Genomic DNA, 24,795 nt, shown 5'->3' with positions numbered 1-24,795 from the left:
ATATATATATATATTGCTGATCGAAGTTTAATTCTAATTCCGTATGAAAAAAGCCTTTTTAAAAATAGTACTTAATTTAATGAATTCCAATCTTTAAATGAAAAATCTCCAAGGGCCATTAGGAAAATATCATTGGTACAAAATAGCAAAAACTGCGTATATGTTTGTAAAATAATTGAGAAGGTTACTTCTGCAACTTCCATCGGTGGTAGTGAAAGAAAAAATTACTTATCATTTCCAGAAGTTGAGTATTTAATTGAAGATTAAAAAGTTAAGTCGATCTGTCTTCTTCAATATTAACATCTTTCTTAAACAAGAAATAAAAAGGTGATGGCTATGCGGAGATTTGAGTTATATGAAGCATATTCCAACGTAAAAGAGCAAACAGCAATGAATATGCTATTCACTGGATTAAAAATATTAGCTATTGCTGTGTAACACTGTGCTTTTGTTGATGTTCTGATTCAACAAGAAGCAAGACAACATATCATACTACATGAGAATACTTTCTAAACAATGGTCGAAAATTGTACACAATGTACAGTCCTATAATGTGACCAATTACAATGTATACCGCAGTTGATACCTGCGAAGCCAATCTTCACCCTTTTCATAATAATCCTGTCTATTGAAAGTTTGCATATGGAACTGTGAGTCTGAGGCGAAGGTAGCAGCCCCACGCCATGCATCCATGACTGGATCCAATGCTCTTACTATTTTTATAGGTGAGCCACGTGGTCTAATCATCCGAATTCCAGCTTCCAGACGTTCAACTATACCAGGGAAAAGAGAACTTCCACCAGTAACAAGTATGGAACTAGTCAGCCTCTGTTCCAAGGTTTCATCCTTGTATGGTAACCTCCTTATTGAGACCCCAGCCATCTCGTCTAATCCTACCTGATCAACCCCAATCCAGTTTGGATTAAATAGTATTTCAGGACATCTAAATCTTTCGACCCCAAGAACAATTTGGAAATCTTCTTTGGTCAGAGGACGCATACGTGGCACCTCAGCAGGTTGACTGGTACCGGCTTCTAGCTTGGGTATAAATGTTGGATCCAGGTCCTATCAAATTAACAGTGTAGAAACTTTAGTGAATTGTAAATCGAGACCCATATAAACAAGTGAACTTGTACAATCATAAACTAATTTTATGGGATTTTATCCTACAAGGTGATCTAACCTGTAGCCTAGAAGAGATGCGGGCCAGCTCTGTTTCATCTTCATCAGGTTCTTCATCATCATCGTTACCATAATCTTTGCTCATCAATTTGTAAAGCTGCCAATCTTCATCTCTAGCACCAAATGTATCTTCACCCTTACCACGGTCAAAAGCTGCAGTTGTCAGGAGACGCATTCTTTCCCTCTGAGCAGCATTCAGTCTTTCACCACGGCCAATACCACCGGACAGATTATTTGCATTTGAATGGCCTCCGTTTGTCTTAAGTCGTTTTTGTTGGTCAACTCTTTCTGAAAGGTCTTTGTATTTAGCATGCAATTGCTCCAAATAAAGGTCCGGGTTCTCTCTACATTAAGCAGACAAAAAAAGTTTATATTAATCATTTAAAAGCCTAGTCAAGATTACAATCATGCCATGGACAAAAGTTGTATCCTGGGCTTAAGTAAATGCGGATAGTAAACTCTCCACTTATCTCTCCTGTTATCACTGTCCTTCAAAATCTGTATCAGATTCAAGATAGTGACCTAAATTTAGATTGAATACTCGTTCTTTTCTATCACCTGTTTTCTCCCATTTTACTTAGTTAAATATGAGGGGAAAATCTTACATAATCAAGCCACAGAGTATATTTTTAAACTTCATAAAGAAACTAAACCATCAAACGTACAGGCGTTTCTCCTCCTCCAGCTGTTGTTTTCTCTCTCGTTCCAATTCCTCTTCATAGCGCTTCTGTTTTAATCGCTGCCTCCCATCAGCCATAGATTTGAGTGACAACTGTTTCTTCTTTTCATTGAGCTGTCAAATATCAATATCGAAAATGCAATTAATATTTGTTAAACTCAGCACAAAGAACATCACGCAAAGATGATATTTGAAAAATATAATCATATTAAGATTGTAAGAAAATGTGGCTCGGAAAAAATATGTAAGCACACGTTTGGGAAACCTTATTTCCCTAAATTAAAAAAAAAAAAAAACTCTGAATAAAACAAAAGAAAAAAAAAACGCTTCTTTCTCCAAAATAAGCAGAAAATGAGAATACACCATTCAGCTTATTTATAATTTAAGTGATCAGCAGTCTAATGCAAAAAGAGACCTGTTCTTCAGTCAACATGTCATCAGGAATATTTATAAGAGAATACTTCTCGCTAGTGCCAAGATCGTCCTTTTCAGCTTCAGCTTGTTCATTCTTTGGTTCACCTTTAGCTTTCCGTAATGATTGCATAACTTTATTTCGTGCAGACTCTATCTCCTGCCTATTGACATAGCCAGTTTCTGACAGGAATGATAGAACCTCACTCTCATCCACTTGTTCAAGCTGATGCAAAAGAAACTCTAAACCATGCAATTCATTTTCCAGTTCATTAATTTTAGAAGACCTCTTCGCCTCAGCCATTTCTCGAAGCCTTTGACCTTGTTTCTCTTTAATTGCTGCCTTTCTTGCGATTTCTTCCTCAGAAGGAGGCTCATCAGTAGGCGGTGGAACCCAAGGAAGTTGCCAACATCTGTTTTTTGCTTCGGCTTGCTCAGGTTCTTTCTATTAGTAAGATCATTCAAGGTGTTTTAGAAGCAATAAAGGAACTTAGTCGAACAGGAAAAAAAATCCATACATATACCTGAAACAACCTAGCTTCCGAGGCATAATTTGATGCAATGTAACAATGTTCCATCTTCAGGTCTTCAACCTTTTCCCATGTAAATCTAGTCCTGCATAGATCATTCAATAAATTCTAAAACATTGCCCAAATTTAACATTCATTTAGATAGTAGCAGAACCCGAATGATTTGATACGCACAAATGATATGGATATTTAAGTGAAAGGAGTTGCTTCAAATGATTAGTCACATGGAATCCACCAACATTAGTACGACAGCATCCTTCATACACAGGCTCCCCGTCTACAAACTGAAATATGCAAAACAAATAATATCAACAATAGGCAGAATCTTTCAATCACATGCCCAGTGGATTTCTTATTTATTACAATATTTGAAAGAAATTAAATTTGAGAATATATTTTTATGCTATTTATAAATTTTAATAATTTTTTTTCTTCTCCCTACAAGGGCAAATTGATGAGTGCACTAATCAGGAAGAAGAAAAGGAGCGAGAAAGTTCTAAAAGAATTACACAAAGCATGACCAAGAACCTTTGTTCTCATAGAAATGTCTTTATTCATGGATTCCAAAAGCTTAGGACCTGTTGTTTTACTTTGATTATAATTGTATAATAGGATTTTTAATTGTGTTGTACGTTGAATATATAGATAATTTGTTGGACCTTAATCTACCAATATCAATTGAAGGCTCTATCCAAGGACACATCGCAAACGCAAGGAAGAAATGCTAAAGAAACTCTTGGAACTCTAGGTTTGGAGTGTGCCACAAAGGAGCATGGCGTGGAAAGCATGCTCCAAGGAGTGAAGATAAGTGCGTCAAGGAGAGCACTGAAAGCACCAAGTCAAGGAGGATCTAGAACTTATCCAAACGCATAACAAAGCAAGGAAAACAAGATCCAAGATGTGAAGCTAAGTGCACCAGTTAAGAGAATATTTTAGGACTTTTAGGCATCAAGGTAGCACATGAGAAGAGTAGGAATATTCTAGATCTTGTAATAGGCAAGTGCGATGCCTATCCAATCCAAGGCACCTGTTTGTCATTGATTACAACTTAGAATGAATCGAAATTTCTTTGAGAAATTGAGACTTGTGTTGTGAGTCTTCTTGAGGGTCTGAGTTCTCCCTTCTGAAGTCCTATCTTCAATTTCTAGGAATTAAGTGGTGACTCACTTCACTTATCTTCAATCTACTCAAGTGGCAGGATTCTTCACTTAACTTATCTTGAGTCTACTAAAATGGCATGATTCTTCATCCCTTCCTTACTCCATCTTACTTTTAAAGTGCCTTTCATTTGTTGAGTTCTTTGAATCTGAGTCAAGCTTGAATGAAAATGGTTTCATACCCATTCTTGAACCATGCTCATGAACACCAAGCTAAGAGGAGATTCATATTCCATGGTGATGTTCTTACAATGATTTGATTCCTTTAATTCATAAATATAATTACTTTGGATTTAATTGATTACAAGAGAAGTGCTACTTAGTGGGAGATCCCTCTTCCATTCCCATATTTGAGGTTCCATCCCATATCCTCTATAAAACTGGTTTTCAATGTTACAATATTCTGCAACAGAAATGACAAACTCATTTCATTGACATATAAGATCCTTTAATTCGGTAAATAAGATAAAAACAATACCGGAATCACATGGGTTGTGTTGAATCCAGGACACAAAGCAAGACCGTCTTTAGCACAAACTCCTTGTTGTTGATTGTATTTGTAGCTGAATGCCACGTCAACACCAAAAGCTGCCAGAACACAGAAACCCAACTAACTTTTGGAAGCAAATTACACACAACATCTAGCAAAAAATTCCAGACATACATCCCTAATGAGAAAAACCAGTAACAATCATGTGAAAAAAACAGGGTACTTCAGAATTTTGTATCGAATCAGTTTTCTGCTGAAAATCGCTACTTAAATATGAAGTTTTTCTTTTGTCTGCAGGTTGCTAAGTATCAGTACCAATTGATGGAACTCCGTAAGTCTCAAAAAGAAGTTCTGCCATTTTACTACGAGATTGAACTGGGTTGCATACACATTCGGTGATCAGGACAGGATGATCAATCTGCTCCAGAGATAGACATTAATTAGAAAGATTAAGTTAAATTAACCAAATGCAGGAAAAAGAAGAACGTATACTTATTAAACCAAAGAGCTACTATGTACCAACTCATTATGTTCAGTAACTAGCACACTGGATTTAGTAGTATCAACAACACTAAATACACCAAGGAACAAAAGACAAAACTAACAGCTTGAAGGAACATAAAAAAAATGAAACACTACTTCACCTATTTCCATACCTCAGTAGTTGCACCCATCCGATCAAATCCAAAATCAAGAATCTATGTGTGAAAAAAAATGTCAGTATGCTATCTCAACAGGTTTTTCTAAAATAATGAAGCGCACAAGTTAAACATGAGACAAGAGAAAATTTACGTATTCCATCGTTTCAAACTGGTACACAACATTATTGTCAAATGCAGAACGTGGCCCAGAGCGAGTGCAGTCAAAGTATTTCAGTAAGGCAGGATCATGGTCACCCACAATGGTGACTGTCTCCCCTGTGTGAAATAACAAGTATTCACCACACCAAATAATAGTAGGCAAGCAAAAAGAACCAATGTTGGGACAGAACTTGTTAGATATAATATAGATAATAATGCAGAAAAAAAAAACACATATGGGACCTAACTTTTTTGACAAATTAAAGATTATCCAAGCAAACAATGCACAATACAAAAGCAAAAAATTACATAAATAAATATTAAAGCCAAAACGCTAGTCCAATGCCCTATGAAAACAAAAACATGAAAAAAAAAAAACTCTTTATTGTATTGAAAGCAAAATTGATCTAGGAAAACGTTAATATCAAAATTAATTCTAAGCCGCTAAATAAAAAGTTATTTTTAGAAACCACAGATATCCTCCACGGAAAAACAGCTATGTCTGAACCAGCTAAAACCGCTCAAAGGGCGAAATCTCCCGCTGAGCATTTAAAGCAAGAACTCAAGTCATCTTATGCAAGAACGAAAAAGGTGATAAAGCAGTACCGGTTACTTTATGGCGTGGCCTTTGCACAATGTTGCGAAAAATAACACGAGGTTCAGGCTCTCCGGCCCAACTGAAAATTCACGAAAAAAAGAACGAGTCTTAGCTAGTTAGATGAATTCGATTGGGAAATTAAACCAGAGAAACAGAAAGTTAGGGTTATAATACCCTATGCGGAAATAAGAGGCGCCATTGTCTATGACAATGGGAGTGTTGGAATCGAAGAGGTTGAAATCGGTTTGACGCTGAATGCTGGAAATAAAAGGCATGATGCACTCGTTTCTCGAGCTGGATTTCGGTTCTTGTGTGCGCGCGCAACTAGTGAAGAGCACCGAACCGGTTGGTTAAACCGAACCGGTTTGGTTCGATGGACGGAGAAGCGAATCGGCGTGGAGGAAGAGCAGCAGTGGATGAACACTATCACACCATTGTATTGACTGTTTTGCTTCAGCGTCTTAGGAGGTTAGAAAGGGGAAGAATTCAGGAAAACCTGAAATTATGAAAAATGCACATTTAAGTGTTCTCTTATCAAAACTCTATAAGAATCTATTCAAAAAATATTTAAAGAAAGTTATTAGTTCTCTTATTTTATATAATAAATGTATGTATAAAGTAAGAGAATAATTTCATGTCTATTAAAACGACATTTATATATTGTAATAAGAAATACAAAACAAAAAGCCATAAGCAATGACGACAACTAAATTATTTTTTTTTAAAAGTACACAATGTTATAAAATTGTAATCTAATATAACTAAAATTTTCAATACTTACAATCACGTATTATCTATCATTAATAATTGAGTTGTAGCTGAGGTTTAGATCATGATGATATATTTACTAGTATTGAAATTAATATAACTTAACTTAGGTATAATATATGCACTTTATTTCACTATGCTATCCTCCACCTTTTATCCAACATTCTGGCCAAATTTGAAAACATTCTCTTATAAAAGCAACTATCAAATGTTTAGAAGAAAAAAAAGTTCAAGATCTGCTTAGTATACGATGAATTAGATATTGTGAGATAAAGTTGTACTTACATGATTTATTTAACATGAATAATTATTGATAATTCTAAATTAAAAAAAGTTTAAGATTAAATTTATATTTTCTAATATTAATGTATACTTTTATACAATTTTTATTTTCTTCTTTTTCAATGGTACTTTATACTTTACCTACATATACAGTGTGTTGTGTAATATATTTTGAATTTATACTTATAATAATTAAATTGAAATTTTTGTTACAATTATAAAATTTTAATCAAATAAAAATGTGAAGGTTAAAATGCGAGTAATTTTCCGTTTTTTTATGTCAAGTTTATTATGTTTTAAAGTATGTTTTCAAAAAAGTTTTTAAAAACTTTAATTCGAAAGTGATTATTTTTTAGTCGATATTTTTCTTATTCTTTGAGTATTAGAAGAAGATATTGTCGGTGTTTACACTTTTATAAGATCATATTTTTCATAAAAATAATCATTATATTAATAAATTAATTAATTTAGCTTTAATTAATAAAAAACCATATAAATACTTTAGTCTTGATATTTATTTACATTTTTTACAAAAATTCTTTTGATCTTTTAATTTTTATAAAAAAATTAACTAGATCTTTAATTTTTATTTAATTCAATTTACTTCTTTAATTTTAAAAAATATTGAATTAGTTAATTTTTAGTATATTAACCTTAACTTTTTGTTGCTAATTATACATCAAATCATTAATAATTAAGCTTTTACATCCTTTAAAAATGGTGTAGTAGCATTAGGCTTTTACATCCTTTACCCCCACAATGTTTTTCGTAGATTTCCAAATAATCAATTTTCACTTTAATAATGATTTTCGGATTACATGTTGTCAAAATTTTCATGTTAGAAGTAGACTTTAAGCTTAATTCAACTCCACAAAACTAATTTGTAGGTGAGGTTTGCACCCATTTATAAACTATGAATTTCCTTTATCTCTAATCGATGTGGGACTTCGAACACAGAACACATTAAATGTATTTTAAAACAAGTTTCTTGAACAGAGTTTTCAAAACAAACTTTTTGAAATAAGATTCATGAATCAGACTTTCCCAAACACAATACTTTTTGAAATAAGTTTTGAGTTATTCTTGTATGAAATGTGCACTAAAAAAAACTTTTCAAAACATAAAATAAACTCCAAATATAATTTTTCTAAAATAAATTCTTTCTGTATTTTTTTCTTTTCTTTTTCTTCAGTAGTCGTTCACAGTCTCTTCTTCTTACTTTACGGCAAATGACGATGGAACAGCACCAGTTGCGAAAGGTGTTATAGCATCTTTCTATTATTGAAAAAGTGCAGTTAAAAATTGTAAAAGCACAAGAAACAATAGCCTAGCGTTAGGGAGTTACTCTCTCCACCACCACACATTGCTCCCTGCACCTCCTAATTCCACTTTTGCCCTTCAGTGTAATATTTAAACGTATATAAATATAAGTTGAATTGTTAAACGATTGACATTAAATATTCGTTGAAGGAAAAACGTTGTCCACATCCGTTTCATTGTAAAATGAAACTAAAACCTATCTCTCTCTGCCCAACAACTATTAAGGTCCCACCTTTCTCCCTCTTACTTTTCATGCCGAAACTTCTCCTTGCAACTCACCGACCAATCAAACTCCTACATACATTCTCATGATATAACACACCAACACTCCTGAAACCTCATTTGTGTAGTTACTTCATGGTTTAAATTCTCCATCTCCCTCTATATTTCTTCTCTTCTTCCATTGAAACCTCTCCTTCCAATGCAATTCTTTCTTTCTTTCTCACGTACCCCTCTCTCTTTCTATTACTTATTCTTCATATAAATGCTAAACCTCAAACTCGTCTTATCTTCAAAAGTTCACATATCTTCCAATTAAATACTCAATTTCTCACTTTCCATTATAAAGAACCTACCTTCATGCAAAAACCTATTACTCACTGTTTCTCCCTCTCTCATAAGATCCTCCACATACACATATATATTATTTCACAAACTCTCACTCTCGTCAATCTCACGCTTAACCCACACTAAACTTCCCCTTTCTTCTCTATAACCAAACAAACCCACCCACGTGCTATTCCAACTTAAAACAAATACTTTATCTTTGGAAATCCTTGACGTGAGACCCACACCCTCATTTTCATTCCAAAATAACGATGTCACGTTTCTCCCTCTTGGCTCTCTCGAGGTGAAATCATTTTCCATGCAACATCTCTACATAATACTTTCTGTTTCAGTATGGATGTGAAACCGAGATACGAACCTAGCAAATCTCAACTGCTCCTTCCTGCGACACCGCTAATGTGATCTCTCTCTCTGTGCTATGTTCTCCGAGGGGAAAATGGGTTGGGTACCTGCAAAGGCACTCCGACGCTCAAGTTAGAAAAAGGATTTCCTGAATGTTTTCAGTTCAAAGTGATCAAGAAGAAGAAGAATAATTTCTCTCTCTTAATTTCTCTAAGGGGAAAAACATACCTTTTTTCTCATGTGCTTTGTGTATTTAAAACAGTAAAATAAACCATTTACCTGAAAGTTCGGTCAGTTACCGAAGTTGACTACCTGGGAGTTGTAACTGTTTAGATCGTGTTTGATACTGGGTCAGTTATTCCCGTGATTCGTGGTATCTGACTAATATTCGAAACTGTCCGTTAGTATATGCTAAACTGCTTTGTTGTCGTGCGAGCGCTATATGTCGCGACATCACTGGTTGTCGATTGCCAGATGATCGACATCATCCTGTGAATGTCACTGACTGTCGATCACCAGGTGCTCGACATCAACATGCGAATGTCACTGACTGTCGATCACCAGGTGCTCGACATCAACATGCGAATGTCACTGACTGTCGATTACCAGGTGCTCGACATCAACCCGTAAACACTTATGATGTTAAAGGTCGACCGCTGGTGAATTCAGGTATCCTATGGTACATGCCCCCCGAGTCCAAGTAAACGAGCGCAGAGTTGTGCCTGTGAGTTTACTAAAGGACGCTGAGTGGGTTGTGATGAGGGAAATAATACGCACCGTTTTGGGGTTTAGAATTTTAGGGTTTTCCCGCTTTTTTGGAGAAACGAAGAGACATGAAAAGGCAACCGTTGGATTAAGAAGGATCCTACAGCGCTGACGCTTAACCTTCCAGCCTTCTTCAACACGCTTCAAAAAGGAAGTAATCACTTTTGCGGAAAAACAGAAGTTAGCATTGTGTGCTGCAAGCGAAAAATTCTTTGCAAGACCTCCGATTACGCTGAATCAAGAATTTACCAGGTAACCTTTTCCTTCGTCTTATCGTATTTACTGCCGATAATGGAAGAAAAGGGGCATAACACCGGTGACCACATGCCGGGGCCGTCATCAACGGCGGAATGCCCTGATATCACCACTGTACCCTGTGGTGCGGCGACGGAATGCCCTGAAATCACCACTGTACCTTGTGGTGATGGTGCCTTTGTGTATGGGAGCGTGTGTGATGAGGGTCCAGAGGGACGTGTAATGTCTCCGGTTAGCGGGGATGAGTATGCTTGGGCGGCGCGTGAAGTGAAGGAACTGGTGAGTCAGTTCAGGAGTAGGGCAGTTTTAGTAAACTGGATCGAGAATAGCTGCATTCTGAGAACCCTAGGGTACCAAACATGTGTAAGGTTGGTAGCTTGCCGGGAGGATGAGAGGGTATGTTACGGTAGGGAGAATGCTCCAAGTGAGTTTTTTTATTGTTATGCTTCGCCATTTTATGACTTGTATCTGAGATTGCCTTTCACAACCTTCCAAATGGATGTGTTGCGTACCCTGAATGTCGCGCCTAGTCAATTGCATCCCAACAGTTGGGGGTATGTGCAGGCGTTCGCCGTGTTATGTCGGGCATTAGGAATTAGGCCGACTGTAGGATTGTTTCTATATTTTTTTAGATGTCGACCGGTCGCGAAGAAGGGATGGGTTTCGTTGATTTCGGAGCCGGGTAATGCGCTACTAGAGCTTTATCTGCAGTCGTATAGGGGTTTCAAAGAAAAATTCTTTAAAGTGTCGATCACCGATGCCGGGCGGAGGTACTTTTTCGGTGGTGAGGGGAACCCCAAATTCCCATTGTATTGGACGCAGGATCCGCTGAGGTTCACCTCTTGGTCTGAAGATAAGATGACGATTGAAGAGTTAGAGGCTCTGAGTGTGTTGACCTCGTTGCCCCGCCCCTTTTCTTCCCGTCAGCTTATAAACTGCCTTGAGTTCGATGACGCGGATGCGAGGGTGTTTGGTATGTGTCTTTGCTTGTTATTTTTGTAAATTGCTTTGTTGCTGCTGACTGTTGTGGGTGGACTTTTGTGTTGCAGAGATAATGGGGAGAAAGGGAAGTGGCAAGAATTGGTTCTAGACTATTGGCAATGAGAGAGTTGAAATTAGCCGCCCCGGGTCGTCCTCTGGTCGCGCAGTTGGTCAACAACGTATACCAGTGCAAGCAACTGGGCCAGTCGTACTAACGGTGTCGACTGATGAAACGTTGGCCGTTGAAGAGCAACTGGTGCGAAAAAGGAAAGTGAAGGCGGTCGACACTAGCGGCGCTGCGTCTAAGAAGCAGAAGGAGGTAGCTGATGAGCCAGAGCGTCCTCTCCCACTCGGCGTGTGGGATTCTTCCTTTACGTTGGGCCATAAGGTGGAGCTCAACCTGGATAACTCAGAGAAGAAGATCATAGAGAATATGAGCGAGCAACAAATTGCCGATGCCATGCTAGAGATGACGACCCAGGCTCAAATGTTAGCTTGGCATATGGCCTATGCTTCTGATAGAGGTACGCTTCGGGTTGAGTTGGAGAAGGCGCGAGCTGAATGCAAAGAACTTATTGAGGCTCGTGCTGTATGTGAATCAAAGCAGAAGCGGTCAGAGCAACTCCTGAAAGAGGCTGAAGTGTTGCTGAAGGACGCTCGGGATGCTGGCCGAACCTTGAAAAAGGAGCGTGATCAAATGTCGTCTGAGTTGGAACAGGCCAAGAAGGAAATGGCGGCGCTGATCAGGGAGAGGGACGACTTGCGGGCGACAACCGTGGAGGATAAAGAGCTGATAGAAGAACTAAAAGACGCAGTGGTGATTGAACATACCAGGGGTTTTCGGAAGGCTCTCAGGCAGGTCGGACACTTGGTTGAGGTGTCGATCGAGGGAATAGAATTTGACATTCAGAAGGACGTGCATGAGGGTCAACTGAAACCTCTGAACGAAATCCCTGAAGATGCCTTCTTGGGAGAGGGTGAAGAGGCGGTCGCCAATGATGAGCCATCCTTGGAGACTGTTGGAGATGCTGTTGACGACACGCCTAATATTGTAATAGATTAGGATCTTACATGGGGATGTAAATGTAAACATAGATGTTTGTCTGACTGTTGAACTTAATTTGATTGAAATTTTGACGACTGTGAAGGGTGAATTTTGAAATGTGTTTAAGCATTCTTGGATGTTGAACTTTCTCCGTAATGACTTATGCGTTGAATATTTGTCTGAATAAATAAATGTCGAATACGATGGTCGACTAAGAAGATGACATCTTAAGTGTTGATGTCGAGTATGTAAATAGCGTCGTGTGTGACCGGTGCGGGTCGAGTAGGGGAATAGTGGGTGTTCAAGGGTGAACAGTTACCCGTGGGAGTGTATCCCGATTGGACTGGGTGTTCAAGGGTGAACAGTTACCACTTGGAGTATCTCTAAGTCGTGCGGAAATGGGCGATGACCCTGGGACTCGACACGCGAGAACTTATATATGAATTGAAATGATAATAATAATGAAGTATACTTCTTATTTGAAACTGCAATGAGTAATGTGCCAGCAAAAAATGAATGTTAACTGAAATAATATTTAAGATGAGTAGCATTCCACGTGTTGGGAATGGGCTGTCCGTCGAGGAGTTGGAGGCGGTATGCACCATTCGCCATGTCCTCGATGATGCGGAATGGGCCTTCCCAGTTGGCAGCCAGTTTGCCGTGCGCTCGATTTTTCCTAGCCTCTCCTCGTTTTCGCCAAACCAGATCGCCGCTTTTGAATGCTCTGGGTTTGACTTTGGTGTTGTAACGGCGAGATAGCATTCGCTTCTGTGCTTCTGCGTGGATGGTAGCAACCTCTCGACGCTCAGGAAGAATGTCGAGATTCGCCCGTATCTGTTCGTCATTCAGCGTTATATCAGTGATATGTCGTCTTAACGAGGGTTCGCCGACCTCGACCGGGAGCATGGCATCAGTGCCATAAGTCAGGTTGAATGGTGTGTCCCCTGTAGATCCGTGTGGAGTGCACCGATATGCCCACAAGACCTCTGGTAGCTCTTCTACCCACAAACCTTTGGCTTCGCCGAGTCGCTTTTTTAACTCAGTAAGTATGGCTTTGTTTGCGGCCTCGGCTTGGTCGTTCGTTTGAGGGTGCTCGACCGAGGAGGTGACATGTTTGATGCCCAAACTGCTGAGGAATGCCTCTAGTTTGCGCTCGACGAACTGGCGACCGTTGTCGGTAATGATCTTCTGCGGTAGACCGAATCGACAGATCAGGTGCCAGATGAACTTCTGCACTCGCTGAGCACTGATGACGGACAACGGCTCAGCCTCTATCCATTTTTTGGAATAGTCGACCGCCACGAGGAGGAACTTGTTCTGTGCTTTGGCAAGGGGTAAAGGTCCGACTATGTCGAGACCCCATTGAGCAAAGGGCCAGGGAGACATGATACCATGTAAGTCTTCGGGAGGTGCGTGGATGTCGTGACCGTGGGCCTGACAGGAGATACACTTCTTAACGAACGTCTCACAATCCTGGTCGAGCGTGGGCCAGTAATATCCTGCGCGGAGTATGCGTGCTCTGAGCGTGCACTTACCCGAATGAAATCCGCATATGCCGGTGTGCAGTTCGCGCAAGACGTAGTCGGCTTCTTCCTCTGATATGCACTTCAATAGAGGAGTACTGTGGCCGCGGCGGTATAAGTCGTCGCCTATGCACAAGAAACGTGCAATTCGCTTTGAATCAGCCAAACTAATGCTCTCTCCCTGTTCCTGTCGCACCATTAGATCCTTGATCTTCTGTCGCCAGTCTGTTGCAGGAGTCGACACATCGGTGACGAAAGCTTCCATGACAGGATGGTCGAGCGTCATCTTGATGATTGATGACAGTTGTGCTCTCTCCTTAGAGTGAGTTAACTTGGACAGGAGATCTGCTCTCGTGTTTTTCTCCTTGGGTACATGGACGATGTTGACCTCGGCGAAATTTTGAAGTAGAGTCTGAGTTTTGTGGAAATAACGCAGTAACTGATTATCTTTAACCTGATAAGTTCCGTTCACGTGGCCGACCACCAACTTTGAATCCATCCGACATTCTAGACGAGTGACCGCGAACTCTTTGGCTAAGGATAGACCGGCAATCAAGGCTTCGTACTCGGCCTGGTTGTTGCTAGCAGAAAATTTGAATGTGATGGCTTGCTCTACGACTAACCCATCTGGTCCCTCTAGGACAACCCCGACTCCTCCCCCCCCTTTTGTCGGAGGATCCATCTACGCTGAGGAGCCACTTAGGTGTCGAGTCATCGGGTGCGGGTATTAATTCAGCTGCAAAATCCGCTAAATGCTGACCCTTGACGGACCCCCGCGGCTTATAACGTAAACCGAACTCGGAAAGCTCTACTGACCAAGAAACCATCCTTCCTGCTAAGTCGGGCTTGCGGAGGATCTTGGCGATCGGGTGATCGGTACGGACTACTACTTGGTGGCTCTGAAAATAGGGTCGGAGTCGACGCGAAGCTGTGAGTAGAGCCAGCGCGATTTTCTCAATGCGAGAATATCTTTCTTCCGCCCCCTGCAGCGTACGGCTGATGAAGTATATTAACTTGAGGGACGGTGCTTCTTGGATTAGGGCAGCACTGACGGCGTGGTGGGATGCTGCGATATACAGTTGTAAGTCAGACCCAGTGTCCGGTCTAGCCATAATTGGAGGAATAGTGAGAATGTGCTTGACAGTGTTGAATGTTGTTTCACAGTCATCATCCCAGTGTCGTGTGGTGCCCTTCTTCATGTTCTTCAGGATGGGTTTGATGTGTTCGGCTAGCTTCGGAATGAAGCGAGAGAGGGCCGTGAGTCTACCAACCAGCCGTTGTACCTCCCTGATAGTTGTTGGGGATGTCATGTCGAGTACAACTTTGCATTTATCTGGGTTGGCTTCGATGCCTCGACGAGTAAGCATGAAACCCAAAAACTTACCCGCCGGGACTCCGAAGGTACACTTAGAAGGGTTGAGGCGCATGCTGTACCTTCTGATTTGGCCAAACACCTCTTCTAAATCTTGTAAATGTTGCTCCATAGAATGGCTCCGAATGACCATGTCGTCGACGTAAACATCCATGCATCGACCTATCTGATGATGGAAAACTTTATCCATGAGGCGTTGGTATGTCGCCCCGACATTCTTCAAACCGAACGACATTACTTCATAACAATAATTGGCCCGCTCGGTAATGAAAGCTGTCTTGCTTTGATCAGGTGCGTACATGGGGATTTGGTTGTAGCCCGAGTATGCGTCGAGGAAGCTGAGCACGACATGGCCGGAAGCCCCATCTACCAACCGATCAATGCTAGGTAAGGGATACGAATCTTTAGGGCATGCTTTGTTGAGGTCGGTGAAGTCGACACACATTCTCCACTGGCCGTTCGACTTCTTGACCATGACTACGTCCGACAACCACGTAGTGTAATTTAACTCTCTGATGAACTGGGCGTTCATCAACTTCTCGACCTCGACCTGAATGGCCTTGCGCTTCTCTTCTCCGAACCTTCGCTTCTTTTGCGCGACAGGGCGTGCCTCTCTGAAGATTGACAACTTATGGGCCATGACTCCGGGGTGGATTCCTGGCATATCAGAGGCCGCCCACGCGAACAAATCCGCGTTGGCTCGGAGCATATGTCCCAGATCCTGCTCATCCTTCAAAGCGAGGTCCGCGCCAATGTTTGTGTTTTTGGAGGCGTCCTCTGACAATGAAAGGAATTTGACATCACCTTGTGGATGGAGACGCTCATCTATGTTAGTTCGGGGGTCCAAGTCGATCGCCGCTGTTTCAGCTCCTCTCGCCCTTTTGGTTGGGACAAAAGGGGTGACCTTAAGCCCGGCCATATAACACTGTCGAGTCGTCCGCTGATCCGCTCTTACGGTGCAAATGGTGCCACGTCCCGTGGGAAACTTCATGGCCAGATGAGGGGTAGACACTATGGCTCCAAATGCATTCAAACAGGGTCGCCCTAACAAGGCGTTGTACGATGTGTTGGCCTCGACCAACAGAAAGCGGATTCTAAGTTCCGGTGCTTCCCGACCAGTTCCAAGTCGCGTTCGTAGGTCGAGGTATCCCCGGGTGTCAACTCTTTTCCCTGCAAAGCCGACAATTTGCTCGTTGAAAGGAGCAATAAGGTCCTCGGAGAGATCCATCTTTTTGAAGGTGGACCAGTATAAGATGTTGACCGAACTCCCCTGATCGACGAGTACCTTGCTGACGTCGTATCGAGCTATTTCAGCCGTGATGACCATGGGATCATCGTGATCGGGGTCGGGCGCATGGAAATCTGCATTAGTGAATGTAATATCCGGAATCGACCGAGGCTGTCGATCCACCATGTGTACCGACTTCAACTGTTTGAGATGTCATTTTCTGGCGGAGGACGACACTCCCCCCCCCCGGCGAAACCACCCGATATGGTATCAATTCGACCTCGGACTGAACGTTCTCTCTCCGTTCGTCGGGGTGGGCTGCGCGATCGCCTGCGGCGTCGGTCATCCCTGGGAGGCGATCGCTCAGGGCTCCGTTTGGAGGGATCCTTACGGTGAGGAGTTGTGGCTCGGGTAGAGATTCTGTCCTTAACGTAGTTCTGGAGGTAGCCTGCTCGGATGAGTCGCTCCAGCTCGTCCTTCACCAAGTAGCATTCTTCTGTGTCATGCCCCCGATTCATGTGGAGGCGGCAGGCCTTGCTGCTGTCCGCGTTCTTGGGAGTAGCTCGTCGCCGCACAGTTAGGAGTTCGGCGTGCAAAGCCTCCTCGAGCACCTTTGCTCTGGGTGCGTTGAGGGTCGCGTAGCGATCGTACTTAGGCGTCCACCCTGACTCTTTTCGGGGCGGTCGGTCTGATTTATAGTCGCTGGTCGATCGCTTTGCGGTTTTCTTTACATCATGACTGGAGGTATCCTGTTGCTGCTTCTTTCGAGAATTCCGGAGGTCCTCGATGCGGATGAACTTTGCAATTGTGGATTGCAGTTCTTCCATAGATGCTGGAGGGTCAGCATATAATTGTTCCGCAAAATGTCCTGGCCTTAAACACGAAGGTAGATTGCTGATGATAAAGGTGTGATTGATATCTTTCACACGCCGGGCCGTCTCGTTGTACCGTTGCATGAACGCTCTTAGTGTTTCATCCTTTTCCTGCTTGGTATTCACAAGCTCAGCAGCAGTCATCTCCGGTTTTCTGTTGGTCGTGTACTGTTTTCTGAACAGAGTTTCAATTGTCGCAAAACAATCTACCGAATTCCGTGGAAGAGTGTGGAACCACTCCAAGGCCTCATCCTTGAGGGATAAGGAGAAAGCTCTGCAGATGACTGGGTCATTATCCGTGTAGAACGCCATGGCGTCTACAAAATTGCGCAAGTGATTATCGGGATCGGCGGAGCCATCATAACGTTCTAACGCTGGGGGAGGTTTATCCGGCATGTGCGCTTGCATGATGGCCTCCGTGAATGGGAGCAGGTTAGTGAGGCGCATGGAAGTAGGCCCCTTCCTTCCTCCGCCAAAGGGGTCAGATGGTCCTCCATGGTGACTCGCCTCATTATTATCCTGCCGATTAGAGGCAGATACTTCTGGCGGTGGGCGTTGCGCCCTCAGTGCCGCCAGCTCCTCCGCCTGCTTGCGTTGGAGTTCCTGCTGCTCCCGTATAGTTTGTGCTTGTGCCTCGATCTGGGCCTGAAGTTGCTGGATCAAATCGCGAGTGTTGAAGTCTTCCATAGCTCCGGTGGTCGTCGTTGGGATGTCAAATCTCGGTCCCACGGTGGGCGCCAAAATGTTTCAGTATGGATGTGAAACCGAGATACGAACCTAGCAAATCTCAACTGCTCCTTCCTGTGACACCGCTAATGTGATCTCTCTCTCTGTGCTATGTTCTCCGAGGGGAAAATGGGCTGGGTACCTGCAAAGGCACTCCGACGCTCAAGTCAGAAAAGAGATTTCCTGAATGTTTACAGTTCAAAGTGATCAAGAAGAAGAAGAATAATTTCTCTCTCTTAATTTCTCTAAGGGGAAAAACGTACCTTTTTTCTCATGTGCTTTGTGTATTTAAAACAGTAAAATAAACCGTTTACCTCAAAGTTCGGTCAGTTACCGAAGTTGACTACCTGGGAGTTGTAACTGTTTAGATCGTGTTTGATACTGGGTCAGTTATTCCCGTGATTCGTGGTATCTGACTAATATTCGAAACTGTCCGTTAGTATATGCTAAACTGCTTTGTTGTCGTGCGAGCGCTATGTGTCGCGACATCACTGGTTGTCGATTGCCAGATGATCGACATCATCCTGCGAATGTCACTGACTGTCGATCACCAGGTGCTCGACATCAACATGCGAATGTCACTGACTGTCGATCACCAGGTGCTCGACATCAACATGCGAATGTCACTGACTGTCGATTACCAGGTGCTCGACATCAACCCGTAAACACTTATGATGTTAAAGGTCGATCGCTGGTGAATTCAGGTATCCTATGGTACACTTTCTCTGCCTTTCTTCACTTTCTCTACCTTCATACACATACTCGTCCCTATACTCGTAACTCCACCCAAAACTACACATGGCTACCTCTACCTCTTCCTCTTTTCCTTCGGATCTAACTACATCCTAAGGCTAGGAAAGATCTCTTCCTCTACTCTTATTCCTTTCTCTCTCCTTCCAACCACCTACAGAACTCTTCCAAGCTTTATCTCGTCTTCTTTTCACTCAGCCCAAAACTCCCACTCACTCCTTATGTTCTATTCAATAAAAACCTCCACCCATAATATCTTCCAAACACTACAACCCAAGCAACCAAACCTTCCTCTCACTCATCTTTAACTCACCATTTCCAAAACCCACAACCCCTAGTTCTCTTTCTTCTATCACACCATGCATACATAAAACGATCCACCCTCACTAACTTTCTAACATTCTGTAACACCATCATACCTTCATTCACACTCCTTATCTCTTCTAGTTCTTCAACTCCTCTTTCTTTGATTCCAATATTTTAACCAAACTCTAACCAAGTAAACTCTCCCACATACACATTCACTCAACAACATAGAAAGCCCATGCAGAAAACTCCACCAAGAGAAACAACCCAAAGGCAACCTCTCTCTTCTTACCCTTTACGTAAATCCTCTCCCTTATTTTACTCATATATTTCCACTTATGACATCCTCATCTTAAATTAATCATAGAATATTTAACTCTCATGCAAAGTTACTCTCCCACTTTAACATCCCGAAAGGATCTTCTAACTCTCCTTTCTCACTATCTTAACTCCACCACACCAACCCGAGGCATTTCTTCACACGTAACCTACCAAGCTTTCCTACCACTTCCCAGAGCCTACCTTCTTATCTTTCTCCTCACAACACACTCACGGCTTTCCCAAACCTATCACTATTATCAATTCTTTTCCAGTCAGAACCGAGAGCACAATATACTCTCCTAACCACTCTAAACTGTGACCACACTCGTTCCTCTCTTCACAAACTCACGCCAAAAGCTTTCTTCCACTCTACCAGACAAAACTAAAACACATACACCCACTCCGTCGTGACCCTTCTCTTTTCCTTTCCTCACATATACTACTCACTACCCGCATGCAAACAGAATCACCATGGTTCTCATGATTTGCAAGAGTTTTGTTTTTCTCTTTCCTTAAACGGATTTCAAAATCAGTTTTTGCAAAATTTCTTAACGGATTTCGACATCCGTTCCGTTGAAGGATTTTTAAAAACTTCATCGAATTTCGACATTTGTTGAAGGCTTAAAAAATCCTTGTCAAAATCCGTTTAAAAATTTTTCTTCAACGAATGTCAACATCCGTTGAAGAAAAGAAGTGGGAGTGTAGGATTTTTTAAAACATAAAGGATAATTTTGAAATTTTAAAAATATGATGATGCAAGTAGCAATGTGAGGTGGTGTAGGGAGTAACTTTCCTAGCGTTATTAACAAATCCATCGTGGCCCACATTACAGGCCTACTGAACATATGGCCCATTAAGGATGTCCAGAAATACTTCTCCCGCACCGACAATTCCAAGCTACTTTCAAATTTTTAACAATAAAAAATCATTAATATTTTTTTAATATTAATTGCATTAGTTACTTTATTTAAATGAAAATAATTAAATTGAAATGGGTTGTAAACTAGATGTCGCACTGTTATTGGTACAGAAATTCTGCACATAGACCATAAGTTACTTTTTTTTTTCCTGAGTGGAGTCGTGAGCGTTATCCCAACATTAAATAACACACAGTTGAAACAAACAAAAGGCATTGCCACGTAACGATTTCAAAAGGACGTTTAACTTAACGGAGGAACGCCAACATTGACGGTTTAGGTTAGCTTGGCGGTGGCATTCATCAGAAAACGTTACGAAGGTCATTGCGCACGCGCACATTAACTACGTGGCCCATTAACCACCGACCCAAATTTTCCCGCCAAAACAGAACCTGTGGACTTAATTCAAAGGCCCAAAACGTATTGGAACCAGAATCCTATGCCCCTCATCGAGGGCCCCATGTGCCAGAAACCCGCCCTTTTTGCCACGTGGACTCCCTCAAGATTCCACCACACGCTTGCGCGACCCAAAGCACGTAACCTACTCTGTCTCCTTGCGGAGCAAGTAACTTGAGTCACCCCAACCCACTTGTTCCTCGGTGTACCTATAAATAACAACGTTCGCGCGCTCCCAAACACAAACATTCTCAAAAGTTGAAAAACATGGTCAAGAACGTTGACGAAGGTTGCCGCACGCCCAAACGCACCCCTCGTCGGATACCGGCGGCGATGGTGTGTCCGCCTGCTCCCAAAAAGAAGTCGCCGCCTCACACGGCGCGGCAGAGGCTGCCACCGAAGAACGGCTACTTTGTGCCACCGGACCTTGAGCTCATTTTCAGAGTTTCCTCCAGCAGCGAAGCTGTTGCTTAGTTCACCCAATTCTTTACATAATTTCATAGATTTAACATCTTAACGTGGGTAGCTTAATTTGATTTCTCTCAAGTACAAGTAGAACAAGTTTCAAGTACGCGTTAACTTCTTTGGATTTTTTTTTTCCTTTTCTTTTTGTATTAACAGGAGAAAAAATGTGGTACATATTCTGATGGTGGAATTTTTGTTGTATACTTGGGTATTCCTTTTAGTGGATGAGTTATCTTTGAGATTTCATCATAAATCTGAATTTTCTTATAGTTTTTTCTGCCATTTTTTGTGTTTGTTTGCTTGAACGGTGGTTCTTAATGGCGTAACAATGCGATGCAACAAAAATAGGAAAGACGAGTAGTTTATCAATTTTTGGTTACGCGATGTTCGAAGAATTCAACTCTGAAAACGAGTGTTTTGAAAATGTACGTACTTGACGCGTTTTCGTTAAGTAAAAAGATAAATAGGAATAAAATAAATTAAAAATTGTAATTTTATTGGGTGTTATGACATGAATAAAATATGAAGTTGTCCCATGCTCTTGAGTTTTGACTTCAAAACCAAAGCGTGGGACATAATTTTGTTAATTCGATTTTACGGTCAACTCTTCTGCTTTTGTGATTCGATTGTTGTCGGTTGAAAGTAGTTTGCCCGACCTTGCATAATAATGAGCTCAGTGTGACAACTATAGGGCTGTTTTTAGGATTTAAGATAGATAAATACTGCAACTTAATTTAGCACAAAAAAATGTCATTTTAAATATTAAAAAGATGCATATTAATTTAGCTAATTGTCATTTAATTCAATGGGATTCATGGAATAAAATGGTCTTTGCTTAATTATATTTTAAAATTTAAATTCATTAACCTAATTTTATATTTAACTATATATTTTCAATTTATATTTTATTTTTCTAAATTTAAATAAGATAGTGTGTATCCATAATTATGGAGTGATTAATGTGATGCTAATCTAGATCACGAAATTTTTCATAAGCTGTTAATTATTGTTCACTGTGGGTACAAGTGACAAATGAGGGATGGATTTTTTAACTGGAATTCAAATTAAAAAATTGAAGGATAAATTAAAATTTGAATCTAAACTCACTTAGTGAGCACATTATTATCATATTTATGAGTGTACTTTCTAACTCACATTTCCTAATACTTAAAAATAGTATAAGTAAATAAATATATTTTTTACATTTAAGAAATAAGAGAATTAATAAAGAATACGATATAATGATTTAATTGATATAAATTTATGAGCCCTATCTATGGAGCCGACACAAAATTGATGATTCTGAGTTTTGATGAAAAATAAAATAAAGTGTGTGAGATGGTAGAAAGGATGAAGGTGGGTAAGGTGGTGGAAGATGGTACTACCATGTATTGATGAAATTGGGCCAACATGAGCCGGGCCATGCCCTCCCATCATAGCATAGGCCCACACTATACTGTTTGCTTCATTTATTTACATCACTGTTCATATGGTTGCTTAAAACACTGTCCCGCTATTAGTAATTAATTAAAAATATTTCTATCACATCTAATAATTCCATATTATACATTTTCTAATATACTTTTTAAGATAAAATTATAATAAATTTCATACTCTAAAGTAGATAATTATCTGAAATATATAATAATAAATTCTAATAATGTCATTCTTAACAATATATCTCCAAATACTCCTTCCTTTCACAATACTACTCCTTCCTCTCAATATTTCAAACAACTTAGAATCGAAACAAAAGGTTTTAAAACATTCATAGTGGTCCCTAATATGTTATGAATAAAGTTATTATGAAGCACATTAATGGATAACTAAAATAAGAGAATATTCTTACACTGCAGAAGTCTCATCATATGGAAAGACCCCTGTCTAAATCTCACCAATAATAGTACGATGCTCTATAAATTTGTTCATCCATTATTATAGCAGTGTTACTTACATATTATGTTAAGTTTGATGTTCCCAATATCCCCACTAATTATGAAGATAATTAAAATTCTACACATGGTTTGAATCTCAAACAACACTTCATACATGCAGATCAGTAGTTTGCTGTCTATATATGCACTCATATATAACTATGAACACACTTTTTCCCCCATAAATATAGTAATATTAAAATGCACTATTCTGTGAACTTTTAAAGATTGGGAAATTTTTTAAAGTGAAACGATTGCATGCAACTACATTGAAAATTTACTTCTTTTTTTTTGGTTGTTGTAAAAAATAATCTTCTATAGATAGATAGATATGAGACAATATTTTTATTTCAGAAACCTTATATCTTAAATTAAAAGTTCACACACATCTAAATAAACATAGGATAAAACAAAGTGTCTAGGCGGGACAATAAACATCGATTAATGTCTTAACGGTGTGTAAAGTTGATTTTTTTCTTTTAAAATTCAACTATTAAATAACTAATTATGCATCGGTTCTTAATTGTGTTGAATAAGTGAACAACTAGAGATGGATTAATCTCTCTGTGATGAATATACACATAGGATCTTCTATTTATAAAAATAATAACAAACTATTTAAAGATAAAAGATAAATATAAAATAAAGATAATATATCTAACACTCCCCTCAAACTAGTACATACATATGTATCAAGCTTGTTACTAATATAATTCATAGTCTTAGTGAAAATATCTGCTTCTGCACTCGAGTGACATCAAATTGCTAATGATTTGCAAGACGGCATAAAAAATGAAATACCAACCCAAAAGACTCCCCTGGCAACAAATATGAGAGATTGCTCAATGTAAATCTCTTCTTGCAAATGGTCGTTGAGGAATGTCACCAGTGGATAAAGAGATAATTGTTGGAGAGCCACCACGGATAACAAAAACCATCTTTTCCATGAGAAAAAAATATGGACGGGTCAAATGCAATGGTGACGTCAGAAGAGACAGCAGAAGAAGCTATAAATGAATAGGAGAGAGATATCTTAAATTTCCAAGATTCTAAAATCAAGGCACCTGAAAAAGAAAAAAGAGCACCATCGATACTTTGAATAGCTGCCTGGAGGAGATGAGACGTATGAGAACATACGATGAACCTAAAAGAGGAAAAAAAGTGACATTGACGCTCTAAATCATTGGGAGACGTGCCACCATGCATGACAGAAAAATGAGAAGCGGTAAATGGTGTTGTCGTCGACAGGTGTAGTGGTAGAGGCAACAATAATTTTTTTTTACTCAAAAAAACTTGGCTCTAGATACCATGTTGAATAAGTGAACAACTATATATGAAATTAATCCTTTGCGTTGAATATACACATAAGATCCTCTATTTATAATAGAAGAAATATGGGCTAAGCCCTAAATACAAATAAAAAATAATAAAAAACTAACTAAAAATAAAAGATAAATATAAAATAAAGATAATATATCTAACCAATTCTCAATTAAACTAAAAGCATTATATTTTACTAATTAATTTTGTCACCTGAGATTATTTGTCCTTTCCCAGCAAATGTTAAAACATTGAATATACCTCAAATAGTTGGTTAAGTTACAAATTTTCAGCTTTCAATATTAACGCACTGAGTCCCGTATTTTCCTAGAATTATTTTATTAAGTTTCTTCAGCAAAACTTATCCAAATAAGACTTTCGAACTAATTTTTTCCAGTTAAGTTTATTATATAATTTCTCATATAATAACAGATTATTGAAAAAAAAATATTAATTTTAACACTTTCTACTCTTTACAATATAATATTCAAAG

General features: G+C 39.9%; 2 protein-coding genes across 2 annotated transcripts; both read right to left on the bottom strand.

Annotated features, from left to right (window-relative positions):
• Positions 1–365: 365 nt before the first annotated feature.
• Positions 366–6,387, bottom strand: LOC108338512 (actin-related protein 5). The gene is made up of 12 exons (XM_017575429.2): positions 6,022–6,387; positions 5,856–5,926; positions 5,242–5,366; positions 5,106–5,147; positions 4,765–4,867; positions 4,438–4,547; positions 2,977–3,086; positions 2,797–2,887; positions 2,277–2,717; positions 1,848–1,975; positions 1,184–1,526; positions 366–1,065 (listed from the first exon to the last, which is right to left on the bottom strand). Exons 1-12 carry the CDS (start codon positions 6,120–6,122, stop codon positions 562–564), a joined length of 2,169 nt encoding a protein of 722 aa, XP_017430918.1. The 5' UTR covers positions 6,123–6,387; the 3' UTR covers positions 366–561.
• A 10,105-nt stretch (positions 6,388–16,492) lies between these two features.
• Positions 16,493–17,854, bottom strand: LOC108336598 (uncharacterized). The gene has a single exon (XM_017573069.2). It carries the CDS (start codon positions 17,852–17,854, stop codon positions 16,493–16,495), a length of 1,362 nt encoding a protein of 453 aa, XP_017428558.2.
• Positions 17,855–24,795: the final 6,941 nt, after the last annotated feature.

This window comes from Vigna angularis, chromosome 7 (assembly GCF_016808095.1).
Source record: "Vigna angularis cultivar LongXiaoDou No.4 chromosome 7, ASM1680809v1, whole genome shotgun sequence".
NCBI lineage: Eukaryota > Viridiplantae > Streptophyta > Magnoliopsida > Fabales > Fabaceae > Vigna > Vigna angularis.
Note: the sequence above shows the minus strand (reverse complement) of the source record. Positions and strands in the feature narration are given on the sequence as shown.

What these genes read in the sequence shown, in the direction of transcription:
- LOC108338512 (XM_017575429.2), bottom strand. Translation starts at nt 6,122, where the DNA reads ATGCCTTTTATTTCCAGCATTCAGCGTCAAACCGATTTCAACCTCTTC. An exon ending in ACATGTTGACTGAAGAACAG is followed by an intron (nt 1,976 to 2,276) that starts GTCTCTTTTTGC and finishes GATATTTGACAG; the next exon opens with CTCAATGAAAAGAAGAAACA. An exon ending in GCATCTCTTCTAGGCTACAG is followed by an intron (nt 1,066 to 1,183) that starts GTTAGATCACCT and finishes TTAATTTGATAG; the next exon opens with GACCTGGATCCAACATTTAT.
- LOC108336598 (XM_017573069.2), bottom strand. Translation starts at nt 17,854, where the DNA reads ATGGAAGACTTCAACACTCGCGATTTGATCCAGCAACTTCAGGCCCAG.